Source organism: Scyliorhinus torazame, chromosome 14 (assembly GCF_047496885.1).
Source record: "Scyliorhinus torazame isolate Kashiwa2021f chromosome 14, sScyTor2.1, whole genome shotgun sequence".
Lineage (NCBI taxonomy): Eukaryota > Metazoa > Chordata > Chondrichthyes > Carcharhiniformes > Scyliorhinidae > Scyliorhinus > Scyliorhinus torazame.
Window position 1 is genome coordinate 49,943,689 of NC_092720.1, and position 13,984 is coordinate 49,957,672.

General features: G+C 50.6%; 1 protein-coding gene across 1 annotated transcript in view; it reads right to left on the reverse strand.

Moving 5' to 3' along the window:
* The window catches only part of LOC140389714 (uncharacterized), a 119,953-nt gene that overhangs the window by 84,767 nt on the left and 21,202 nt on the right, over positions 1–13,984 (reverse strand). The window contains exons 4-6 of the mRNA XM_072474154.1: positions 13,847–13,966; positions 13,019–13,119; positions 11,065–11,226 (exon numbers count right to left, since the gene is read on the reverse strand). Of these exons, the coding sequence (XP_072330255.1) occupies positions 11,065–11,226; positions 13,019–13,119; positions 13,847–13,966 (383 nt within the window). The remainder of the gene's footprint in view (positions 1–11,064; positions 11,227–13,018; positions 13,120–13,846; positions 13,967–13,984) is intronic.

Below are 13,984 nucleotides of genomic sequence, written 5' to 3' on the forward strand. Positions count from 1 at the left end.
GAGGCTTCACATATCTCGGGTGTAACTCAGTAATCCTCTATCTGCTTAGCCCTCCGTGCTCTGCCATTACATCTAGATATGTCCCCCGGATGCACAGCAGAGGTGGAGGCAACCTGCTGCTTACCATGCCCTTGATGCCCCTTGTGGGCATCCTCTGGGGGGCCTGGCCATCTTGCCGGTGGCTCATGCTTTGCCCTACCGCCCTGTTCCGCCCGCTGGCCCCGAGACGCACCATTGTCAGGATGGGTGGACTTGGGAGAGCTGGTGACTGCCGTCATCTCCCTTTAGAGAGGATCCGGATCAGCCTCCACGCTCCCTTCTCCCAGACGGTGCCTTTAGGGTCTTGGGGGTCACCTTGGGACAGCTGGAATGAGCTCGAGAGAACCTGCATCACCTGGCATTATTGTGTCGATGCCCTCGCGATGCTCCTCTGTGACCAGGCCACCCTCTGGCGTGCCTTGGTAATGTTCGCCTGTGCTCCTCAGTGACTGGGACATGTTCTGGAGAGCCACGACATTTCCACCAGAGACTGGGACATACTCTGCAATGCCTCGGCAATGCACACCGGTCACTGGGACATGCTCCGAAGTGCCTTAGGAATACCATCTGAGATTGGGGCATGCTCCGAAGCACCTTGGGAATGTCATCTGAGACTGGGACATGCTCCGCAGTTCCTCAGCAAGATCCACCTGCATCAGGGACACATCCCCCAGTGATTGGGGTACACTGTCGAGACACACAGCCACGGCCATCACTGACTGAGCAATGCCTTCGACAACACCACTCATGGTACTGACGTTGTGCTCCAGGTTTTCCACTGCGGTCGCCACCGTAGCAGTGTTGGCTTTGTTGCCATGCATTGCCAGAGCGATCCCCTGCGCCTGTAACCTTTGGGACTCCACCAATTGACTATGCACCTGCTGGAGTGTCACTGACGTTCCCTTCTAAATCTCACAGCTGCACCCTAGCATCTGCATTAGCTCTGGAATAACCTGGTCCAGAGACTCGGCACCTGACTGGGACCCAGCTGCTTTCTCCCCAGACGTTCCTGCCTCCACCTGATGTGCATCAATAACTATATAGTCCTTAACAGATCGGGGAACACAGCTGTGATGCCTCAATGGTGCCAACCCCTGAACTCTCCTCCGAGGTGTTCTCTTTGAGGGGGGGGGGGGGCACCCTGGATGGGCTGCATCATTGGATGGAGATTCTGCAGAAGAATGGACATCTGTAGGATGTGACCAGTAGGAGGGAAGGATCATTATGTCTAGCATGAACAACTCACGTGTGACAGATCATTTGGATGGAGGCCGATGGATTTCCACCTGTGCAGTGCAGGCCAAATTTGACGTCGGTGACCGCTCTGCCCTGTCACCCACGCGGCCTCCATGGCCTGTTCTTCGTAGAGAGTGAGGACTCTTTGTCCGGCACCTTGCCGCCCGTCTGGGCCCTTTCCCGCTGATTGCGTACCAACTTCTGCGGGGACAAAGAGAAGGCTTTGTGAGCCTCACACTTCATGTATCGTGGGGGCAGGGTGGCAGGCGGGTCTGGTGCCAGGGGGATGATGCCAACTCACCTGTGTGGCCCAATGGAGGTCGTTGAACTTTTTACAGCACTGGGTGGCAATCCTCCTGGTGACACTTCCCATGCTGGCGGCTACTGGCACTGCCTCCCAGGTGGCACCAGCTGACCCGTGGCTGACCCTCAGCCCACTTGGAGGAACAGGGTATGCCGTTGCGACACCACCGCGTCCACCATTCTGGTCGGGTCAGCATCTCTGAATCGTGGTGCAGGTCTCCTTAGTGGCATGGCTGGTGTGCTGTCTGGGGTTTGCTCGGAGGGAGTGGTTAAAAAGCTGCTCCCCCTCGTGAGCAGGTGCTGCTGGGTACGGTCCAGGTGTATCAGCTGGCGGGGCAGTCATTTTCACCATGAAGTCCTGGAGCATGATTACCAGCCCAGGTAGAACCGGTCACGATCTCGCCGGATCGGCTGTCGGGAAACACCTGGCAATTCCCGTTCGCTACTGCACTTAGTGCTTCTCTCGTTAGATCAGGCCCCTCATCTTATTTACTGCAACAGAATCATGTCTGATCCCACTCTGTGCTACCCTTTGGCACTTCCATGGCTGCAGACCACTTGGATCAATGTCTCATCACTTGTAGATCCTACCTCTAAACCATCCCCGGCTCTCATGTGCAGTGCCTGTATTTGGGGCTGGTGTTTGCAAGTGTGAAATCAAGCAATGATGTTCCTTTATCACCAGTCTCTTCTCCGTCTTGCACAACATATTCATTCACAGTTGTCTGAAATACTTTCAATTCCTAGGTACCTGAAAGGAGCGAAGCACAAGGGTAGCAAGAGGTACAACCTTAGCCCATCTGTAGCTTCTCAATCAGATGAGGTGTGGAAGGAGAGAAGGAGGGTTAGGTAGGAGCATCCCTTCATCTTCAGTGTGTTCAGTCCCACCGCTGGCCATGTCTCTAGTCATCACCAGTCCACAAACAGTGAGGACCATTACTTCCTGTGGATTGAGCACACTCACTTGTCCCCCACCCGGTTAGGTGCTGTTGTCTGTGGTTGAATTGTGGTTGACGTTTGTGCCATTTTGTCCAGCGAAAGAAAGGAAGGCATGTCAGTGAGTGTGCTGCAATGTGTTTGGAAGATTTGTCCATCATGAAACAGCTGGCAGTGTGTGCAAGCGGTGGGCTGTGCTTGTGTGCGACGGTTAAGTGAAACTCTGAATTGTGATTGCGAGAGATTTGTAGATAGGTGAGTGATGGGAACGCAGTACATTGAACAATAAGTGAGGCTATTGATACAGTTGTATGCTGCTAGGATCCATTTAACAACCCTGATCGTGCGGTCATTGTCATAGTATACACCAGTATATCATGGTGCAGACACACACTGATGGACACACAGTGGGACCAATCAACACACACAACACCGCAGCCAATCACCAGTTAGAGCACATGCATTATAAAGACAGGGGGCATCAGAGTTCCCGCTCATTCGAGTTGCAGCTAGCTAGGAGGACAGAGCTCACAGCCTGTAACACAGACATTCACCATGTGCTGAGTGCATCGACTGGTTAGGACAAGGCAAAGGTCTTTATTAAAGCTAGTATCGTGTTAACCCACAGTCTGAGTATGTTAAACAGTTAATGATTCAATAAAATAGTGTTGCACTATTTCAAGTGTTGGTGACCTGTATGTGTTCCACGGATCCAGAACACCCAACACATCATGATACCTGGAGTTGAGGGATATTAGCACTTCTTAGACCTACCTGCAAATAATCTGCCTTCCGCCAGCATTCTGTCATCCTGCAACATGGACAACATCAGCCCCCCGCCGCCGCTCAGCATCGCTGGCAACCGAGGGGCCAACTGGAAGATATTCAAACAGCGCTTCCAGCTCTTCCTCGAAGCCACAGACAGGGAGGACGCGTCGGATACGAGAAAGATTGCGCTCCTCCTCTCCACGGCCGGAGACCATGCCATCCACATTTTCAATTCTCTCACCTTTGCGGGTGATGAAGATAAAACAAAGTTCAAGACGGTCCTCCTCAAATTTGACACTCACTGCAACATAGAGGTGAATGAAAGTTTCAAGCGCTATGTGTTCCAACAGCGTTTGCAGGGTAAGGATGAACCTTTCCAATCCTTTCTCACGCACCTCCGCATCCTTGCGCAGTCTTGCAGCTACGGGCCCACCTCCGACTCCATGATACGCGACCAGATCGTTTTTGGTGTTCAGTTGGACCCCCTACGACAGCAGCTCCTCAAAGTAAAGCAGCTCACCCTAGAAATGACCGCCATTGAGACCTGCGCCTTACACGAAAAAGACATGAGTCGGTATTCCCACATCCAAGCGGCTGAAACGGCGCGGCAAGGTCCCCATGAGGCGGAACGGGTCCAAGTGATTGAGCACCTCCAGGGCCTCAGCCTGGATGAGGGCGGCCATTTCGCGTGCTTTTCGCGGACTCCTGCGCTTGTGCGCACCAAACGAGGGGACGGCGACGTCGAAGGATGCAATGCGCAGGCGCGCACCACGCACGATCGCACCACGCATGCGTGATGGTGCAGCGAACGTGCTGCCGCTACGGCGTGCGGCAACTGTGGCTCCGCCCATTTAAAACCTCAATGCCCTGCCAAATCTCGACAATGCCTACGATGTGGCAGACTTGGCCACTATGCTGCCTTCTGCCGAGCAGCTCAGCCTGCCAATTCATATCGCTTCAGCCAGCCTCGCAGGAATGTCCGGGCAATTCAACCCACGGTCACCGAGTCCGATGCGGACCTCTCACACAGCAGTGACACCGAGGACCCAAAGGCGCCTTTTCGAGTTGGTGTCGTGACAAAAAACAGGCTGTCCCCGAAGTAAAGACACCAGCCGCTGTCGGTATACAGCATCAAACCAGACGATGTGCATTGATCCCAAGGAACTGAATCGCAATATCATGAGGGAGCATTATCCAATTCCCAAGCGCGAAGAGATCACATGCGAGATGGCTCGCGCCAAGCTCTTCACCAAACTCGATACCTCGAAAAGATTCTGGCAAATCCAGCTCGACAAATCCAGCAGAAAACTGTGTACATTCAATACCCCCTTTGGCAGATATTGTTACAACAGGATGCCGTTTGGGATCATATCTGCTTCAGAAGTATTCCATAGGATCATGGAACAAATGATGGAAGGCATTGAAGGTGTTTGCGTCTATGTCGACGACATAATCATTTGGTCCACCACCCCGCAGGAGCATGTCAGTCGCCTCCAGCGCGTGTTCAAACGCATATGTGAGCAGGGCCTATGCCTCAACAGGGCCAAATGCTCTTTTGGTCAGACGGAACTCAAGTTCCTCGGGGACCACATCTCCCAGTTGGGTGTGCGGCCGGATGTGGACAAGGTGACTGCTATCACAGCCATGAAAACGCCAGAGGACAAGAAGGCGGTCCTCCGATTTCTGGGCATGGTCAACTTTTTAGGGAAGTTCATCCCTAACCTCGCCTCTCATACCACGGCTCTCAGGAACCTGGTCAGGAAGACGACAGACTTCCAATGGCTCCCTGCCCATGAGCGCGAATGGAGAGACTCAAAACCAAACTGACCACGGCCCCGGTCTTAGCTTTCTTTGATCCAGCAAAAGAGACCAAAATTTCGACCGATGCCAGCCAATCCGGCATTGGGGCAGTGCTCCTGCAACGTGATGAGGCCTCATCATGGGCCCTCGTTGCATATGCGTCATGCGCCATGACCCCCACGGAACAGCGCTACGCGCAAATAAAAAAGGAGTGCCTGGGCCTTCTGACCGGTGTGGTTAAGTTTCACAATTATGTGTACGGACTTCCTCAATTCACCGTCGAGACTGATCATCGCTTGCTGGTCAATATAATACAGAAAGACTTGAACGATATGACGCCTTGCCTCCAGCGTATTCTACTCAAGCTCTGGCGATACGACTTCCAGCTGGTATACACCCCAGGCAAAGACCTCATCATTGCCGACGCTCTCTCCAGGGCAGTCAACACTCCGTGTGACCTAGCGGGGTTCGTCTGCCAGGTTGACGCCCATGTGGCCTTTGTGGCCTCCAATCTACCTGCCTCGGATGAACGCCTCGTCCAAATTTGCCGCGAGACGGCGGCTGACCCCTTGCTACAACGTGTCATGCGCCACCTAACAGACGGGTGGCTCAAGGGCCAATGCCCTCAGTTCTATAACGGCAGAGATGATCTGGCGGTAGTAGACGGGGTTCTCCTGAAACTGGACCGCATTGTCATCCCGCATAGCATGCGCCAGCTCGACCTGGAACAGCTACACGAGGGCCATCTTGGTGTGGAAAAGTGCCGCCGATAGGCCCGAGAGGCAGTGTATTGGCCCGGCATTAATGACAACACAGCCAACACAGTGCTCAACTGCCCCACTTGTCAGCACTTCCAGCCGGCCCAACCACGTGAGACCCTACAGCCCCATGAGTTGGTCACGTCCCCTTGGACCAAGGTGGGCATCGACCTGTTCCACTTGCTGGGCAGGGACTATATCCTGATTGTGGACTACTTTTCAAACTACCCAGAGGTGATACGGTTGCACGACATCACATCGTCTGCAGTCATCTATGCTAGTAAGGACACCTTTGCTCGACACTGCTTCCCACTCACGGTTGTGTCGGACAATGGCCCGTGCTTCGCAAGCCAGGAATGGTCCAACTTTGCCAGGCAGTACAACTTTGCACATGTAACATCCAGTCCCCTGTACCCCCAATCCAACGGCAAAGCGGAGAAGGGCGTTCACATAGTCAAACGGCTCCTCTGCAAGGCTGCCGATGCTGGGTCCGATTTCTACCTTGCCTTGCTGGCTTATCACTCCACCCCACTGTCCACTGGCCTGTCGCCAGCCCAGCTGCTCATGGGTCGTACCCTGAGGACGACAGTGCCGTCCATTCATGTCCCAGACCTCGATCACGTTCCGGTCCTTCGACGGATGCAGCTGTCTCGTGCACAGCACAAGGCGGCTCATGACTCCCGTGCAGCTGATCTTCCTGCTCTGGCTCCAGATGACAACGTCTGCATCCATCTTCCAGATGCTGGCTGGTCTGCAACCGCTGTGGTCCTTCGGCAGGTGGCCCCCCGCTCGTTCCTGGTTGATCTACCGGATGGCTCCATTCTGCGCCGCAATCGACGTGCCCTTCGTCTCGTTCCGCGCTCGCTACATGATCCTCCACTGTTGCCTCACCCTCCTGCTGATCCTGACCTGGACTATGCAGAGATTCCGGTCACTCTGCATCCTCCTCACTCTGACGCAGTACAGCCCGCTCCTCAGCCGGCAGCTCCCGACCCATCCTTGAGGCGGTCAACCAGAATTCGTCGCCCACCTCAGAGACTTGGGGCGTCATTCTCCGACCCCCCCGCCGGGTCGGAGAATGGCCGTTGGCCGCTGTGAACCCCGCCCCCGCCGAAGTCTCCGGTACCGGAGATTGGGCGGGGGCGGGAATCGGGCCGCGCCGGTTGGCGGGCCCCCCCGCTCAATTCTCCGGCCCGGATGGGCCGAAGTCCCGCCAAGAAATTGCCTGTCCCGCCGGCGTAAATTAAAGTAGGTATTTACCGGCGGGACAAGGCGGCGCGGGCGGGCTCCGGGGTCCTGGGGGGGCACGGGGCGATCTGACCCTGGGGGGTGCCCCCACGGTGGCCTGGCCCGCGATTGGGGCCCACCGATCCGCGGGCGGGCCTGTGCAGTGGGGGCACTCTTTCCCTTCCGCCTCCGCCACGGCCTCCACCATGGCGGAGGCGGAAGTGACTCTCCCCACTGCGCATGCGCGGGAAACTGTCAGCGGCCGCTGACGCTCCCGCGCATTCGCCGCCCCGACATGTCATTTCCGCGCCAGCTGGCGGGGCAACAAACGCCGTTTCCGCCAGCTGGCGGGGCGGAAATCCCTCCGGCGTTGGCCTAGCCCCTCAATGTTGGGGCTTGGCCCCCAAAGATGCGGAGCATTCCGCACCTTTGGGGCGGCGCGATGCCCGTCTGATTGGCGCCGTTTTGGGCGCCAGTCGGCGGACATCGCGCCGTTTGGGGAGAATTTCGCCCTTGATTTGTGAACTTTGTGGACTTATAGACTTTCTGATTTGTTCTGTTCTTCCGTTTAATCATTTACGTGGTTTGTATATAGTTTTCATCTCGTTATTCTTGTGACAGGCACCTTCCCATGTAAATAGCTTAGTTCTCATGTACATAGTCCTGTAAATATTTCGCACACACGTTGTCAGGGACATTCACCATACACTATTTATTGCCATGCAGGTACATTTCTTTATGAAAGGGGTGATGTCATAATATACACCAGTATATCATGGTGCAGACACACACTGATGGACACACAGTGGGACCAATCAACACACACAATACCGCAGCCAATCACCAGTTAAAGCACACGCACTCTAAAGACAGGGGGCATCAGGGTTCCCGCTCATTCGAGTTGCAGCTAGCTAGGAGGACAGAGCTCACAGCCTGTAACACAGACATTCACCGTGTGCTGAGTGCATCGACTGGTTAGGACAAGGCAAAGGTCTTTAGTTAAAGCTAGTATCGTGTTAACCCACAGTCTGAGTATGTTAAACAGTTAATGATTCAATAAAATAGTGTTGGACTATTTCAAGTGTTGGTGACCTGTATGTGTTCCACGGATCCAGAACACCCAACACATCAGTCATTAAAACTACTTGTGGGCAGCACGGTGGTACAGTGGGTTAGCCCTGCTGCCTCACGGCGCCGAGGTCCCAGGTTCGATTCCGGCTCTGGGTCACTGTCCGTGTGGAGTTTGCACATTCTCCCCGTGTTTGCATGGGTTTCGCCCCCACAACCCAAAAGGATGTGCAGGCTAGGTGGATTGGTCACGCTAAATTGCCCCTTAATTGGAAAAAATGAATTGGGTACTCTAAATTTTTTATTTTTTAATTTTTTTTATTAAAACTTCTTGTGGAACAGCATTCAGATCCTTGGGGCTATACCTCTAGCATTGAACTACACAACTATCTGATTCCACTGCCCTCTCAGTCTTCCTGGTGGGATTTCAGGCTGCGAATGGTTAGAGGACCTTCCCCCCTCCTGTCCATCTTCTGCGTCAAGGCCTCCAATGCGCAAGTTAAAGCACACGCACTATATCCCGATGTATGCCATGTCGTGGCATTCCTGTGAACGACTGATTTTGAGAATGACTTCTAGCACCTGCTTCAGCCACAATGCACATTCTCTTTAAAACGTACAGACTGACTTGAAGTAGCACCGGCTGGCTTGAATTGGTGTAATCATTTCAATATCATGATGTTTGAACATCGCAGTTTCCTCATCTGCTTTCAGGTCTTGATGAATGTTGCCCCAGCATGTTCTGGGCTGGTGATGAACGTCATGTCTGCCATAAAAATGTTTAACTGTCAAAGTCACTGGGCCCCTTATTTTAACTGGCACAGTTGTTCCGCGACAGGCCACATTATTCTCGCAGAAGGGAGTCCACACCGAGTTGAAGAGAAAACACAAACTTATTTATTTAACATGTTAACTATTATATCGGCCACCATGGCCAGCCTTTACGATGCTCGATCCAGGGCAAGGGGGCGGGGCGGGTGTGGGGGGTGGCCAGAATGGGAGGGGGCACGCCAAGGCATTCACCTCCATTCCTTTCATCTTCTGCACCCCTCGTTCTCCGTTTTTGCGGGACCGTGCATTTTTGGACAGCCTGTTGCAAAGTTAGGGAGCTTTTTCTGCAAGGCCGCATTGTTTATGTCGCAAACCAAGCAGTCACGTAGAATCTCAGATAAGGGGCGCCATATGCACAGAACTCAGCAATTTTTCGCAGTCTTGATAAAAACTCGGTGATGGACTCACCCAGGGTTCTTTCAGCGGTATTAAACCGGTACCGCTGTACTATTACCAACGGGGTCGGATTAAGATGTTTCCCCACAAGCTCATCAAAAGTTTTACTGCCTGGGGCTGCTGCATAGGTAAGGCTGCGTATCATTCTGAATGTACGTGCACCACAGGCAGTAAGCAAAATGACCACCGTCCGTCGTTCTCTGCGATATTATTGGCTGTGAAAAACTACTGCAACCTCTGTGCATACCAATTGCAATCTTCCAGTCTGGCATCGAACACATCCAAACGGCTCAAAAGAAAAAAAAAATCTCCAACCTGCATCAAGAGAAATGGGAGATGGTTCAGCAGTGTTGGCAGTGAACCAGCCTTTACCCTCATCGCCAGTTTTGTAAGGGGCAACGAAAGAAGCTCAGACCGAGTTGTAGAGAAAACACTAACTTATTTATTTAACATGTTAGCTATGATATACAGCTCCAATAGTTCCCTACTGGGTCCTCCCTGGTCAGTGCAAAACTGGTTGATTCTATTTATACAACAGCACATGAACTCTGTTAAGATTCGCCCTTATCGGGGGAGCTTGTATTCTGCAAGCTCCACTGGGTAGTGTATCATCCCTACCCCATGAAACCCGTGCGGATTATAACAGTGACCAACACTCACAATTTCAGGATAAACACCTACCTTCCCGTGGACCAAATAATGTAGGACAAAACTGAACTAGTTATTATGGGTTTTCCCAGGTTACTTGCACACATACCGTTGCAAACTTGTCCTGTGTGCTCCCCCATCACAGCCTGGTGTTCACGTCTCTATTCCTTAAGGGTTCACAACTGACATGTCGCACAAACGGTAGTATTCACTTAAAGACTCTTTATTTGTACTAATATATCACACAGACTTTAAATTTGATCAATGTCACACAGACTATTTTGTCACAGACTCTTTAATTCAATATACTAATAAACATTACTCAACTCACGAATCAAACTCAATTATCACACTAACGGAGCTTCACTGGTCTCCAAGCCACTGACTCAGCGTCCTCTTCTGTGATGGTTGTTCCCAGGATTTTCACTACTGAGCTTCGATCTCCCATACCATTATACCAATTTCTTCAGTCTTCTAGGATGTTCGATGACATAGGTGTAAGACCCTCATGTGGCTGAAGTCAGTCTTTCCAAAGGCCTGATAAGCAGGAGCTCTCTGTTTCATGCCCCCTGTGCAGTCTCAAACCTTAATAGTCTTTTGCAACCACAAAGGTCAGATGTCACACTTAGAGTCATTTCCTGCTGGCAAACTCCTCGCAGATCGGGGTGCCATTTTGTCTGGCTGTCCTGACCTTCTCCTGCCCCCCCATTTCAGCAACCACCCCCCCTCCATTTTCGATCCTTCCCCCCACCGCCCAACCTCGGGGGGGGGGCCTCCGGAACACTGCCTCATGGTTTGTGCAAACCAGTACTGAACGGGGCCCTGGCGAGGTCTCAATGGGGAGGCTATTAGTTCCCAGGTGCCAGGAGAATCTTGCGAATGCATATTTAATTGAGCCAAATGGCTCATTTCAATATGCTGATCTAGATCTCGTCTAGTGCATGCTAGAGGCCTTTCGTGAGATTCAACGATCTCGTCACGACACCAAGTCGGATGCAATGAGGCTATTAAATCGCGCCAAGATCTTTTTATATTTTAACTAAATAGAACTGACCTCTATTTTTAATGCAATTGGATCCTCCATTATTGTCGTCAGAATGTCTGTGGTTGAGGCAACACTAGCCACAGTTAATTTTTGTGGATTTTTTGTCAGATTCACAACTTGACTTGCAGCTTTCTCCTTTTTGATATGTGAGGTGGAGTCATTCAAAAAACTCTGTGCAAAAAAAAAAGTTGGAAAAAAATCATAACCTTCTAGAAATGCACAACAGGTTTAACAGCAAAGAAAAATAAAAATGTTTCCGTGACCCCGGTGGCACAGTGGTTAGCACTGCTTCCTCTCGGCGCCGAGATCCCAGGTTCAATCCCGGCTCTGGGTCACTGTCCGTGTGGAGTTTGCATATTCTCCCCGTGTCATGCTTGGGTTTCGCCCCCACAACCCAAAGTTGTGCAGGCTAAGTGGATTGGCCACGCTAAATTGCCTCTCAATTGGAAAAAACAAATTGGGTACTCTAAATTTTTATTTTAATGTTTCCATTTCAGGAAGTAATCTCCATTAGAACTGAAACAAGATGAAAGTAAATTTTATGTCATGATAATTCCTGCATTCCTGTCACATTCAGTGGTAAATAATGGTGGGCAATTATACAACTAAAGCCAAACTCTATTAACATCCCAATTTTGATTGATGGCAAAGTGTAAGAAACAAGATTGAAGCATTTGCAACGACCTTTAGCCAGAAGTGTGAAGTGGATGATTCAACCTGGTCTCCTCCTGAGAACCCCAGCATCACAGATGGAACATTGGGCCCTCAAGTCAGGTGACCCTCTTCTGCTGTATTCTTTTAAAGAGACAAACACCACAAACACGACTGTTTGCATCAAGGGCCCTTGTAAAATTGAAGTAAATGAGAATCAGGAGGAAAATGCTCCAATGGTTCGACTCACATCTAGCACGAAGGAAGATGGTTGTGTTTGGTGGAGGTCAGTCATCTCAGTCCCCCCACTGCCAGTGTTCTTCAAGGCAGTACCCTAGGCCCAACCATCATCTGCTGCTTTGTCAATAATCTTTCCTCCATCATAAGTTCACCACCTTGGCCAGCAGAGTCAACACACTACTCACTGCTTCACTCACTCTGAATGCCCAACAGCAGAGTACTGCTGATCAATTTGGGTTGGACATAAGTTTGTGATAGAATGCTCTTCCCCTTGCCTGGATGAGTGTGTAGCTCCAACAACACTCAAGAAGCTTGATGCCATCTAGGACAAAGCGGCCCGCTTGATTAGCACCCCATCCACAAACATTCACTTCCTCCACCATCGACAAATAGTGGCAGCAGTGTGTACTATCTATAAGACGCACTGCAGGAACTCACTAAAGCTCCTTAGACAGCACCTTCCAAACCCACGATCACTACCATCCAGAAGGACAGGGGCAACAACCTGACCCAAGTGGTAAAATCCCACATTGAAATCTGGACAACGCTCAGCCACTTGGGGACTGGCCAGGGATGATGTGAGCACTTGTTCCACAACTTAAATTGTGACTGCGGTCATCCAAGTCAGACCATCATCATTATACTGAACTTCTACCTTGAAAGATCCATTCTTAGTGCTATCACAACCATTTGCATTGCTTCAGCTGAAACAGACAAATGGATTTAAAAAAAAAAAAATTTAGAGTACCCAATTCTTTTTTTTCCAATTAAGCGGCAATTTAGCGTGGCCAATCCACCTACTCTGCACATCTTGGGTTGTGGGGGTGAGACCCACTCAGGCACGGGGAGAGTGTACAAACTCCACACAGACAGTGACTCGGGGCCGGGATCGAACCTGGGTTCTCGGCGCATGAGGCAGCAGTGCTAGCCACTACACCACCATGCCACCCAGGCAAATGGATTATCATCGACCTCGAACTATAACTGCTTCCCCAACAATATGAATCAAAAAGAATATTATGTTTAATCGTGTTTATATTAATTTATTGCTTATGGTTTTACATAGCCTTACCAAAACACCCTGCAGATTCATACTACAATCAAATTTCTCTGGCGTACTCAGTTTCAAGCTTCCATTGCGCATGCAGTGTCGTGTCGCAAGTGATGATCCAGCTTATAAACAATAAAAGGTAATAAATGTAATTGTGTTAATTAAATATGATACAACCGTTTGACATTGTTGCCAAAAATATTCACAAAAATTGAGAGACAAGGGCTGGAATTCTCCGGCTGTATCGATCCACTTTTCCCACCACCAACGCACCCCCCACCTGCGGGTTTCCCGGCAGCGTGGGATGGCTTCAATGGGACATCCCATTGACAAGCGGCAGGAGTAGAGAACTGCGCGGTCAGCGAATGGTGCCGCCAAGGGACAGGCGGCTGACAGACTGGAGAATCCAGCCCTCCTGTGCCTTTTCTTTATTTTATAAGGTAGCAAATAACAATAAAGATTGTGGCACGAGACATTCTTTGTCATTTCCTCTGGAGTTTTTAATTAAATCTGGTCATTGGATTTTTCCCTTCACCCTCACTTAATTAAAACTCCATGCAGCCAGCAGAAATTACAGGTTTCACAAAAGTATCAAAGGTCAGAAACTCTCAGCTCCATCAAGAAGAGCTGTGACCACCAGAGAGGCAACTCCAGTCAGAAACGGGTGAGAATCAGGGAACAGATTATTTTCATTCAGAAACATGGATAAGAGGCGTAATCAATCAGAAATAAAATGAAGACTATAGTAGGCAGGTAAACAACAATCAAGTAAATAACTAATTGTACACTGTATAGAAGAAAGTTATAAGTACTCGGATAAACGGAGAACACTGAATTCAATTTGCATACCATTTGGAGTATTTTCCTGACAAATCTCCCTTGAAAATCCAATCGACCCCAACTGAATTTTGTCAAATGTCACATTAGGACCATTATTAAAACGGTATGTAGATTTCTCACAGACTGCACCTGGGGAGAGAAACTAAT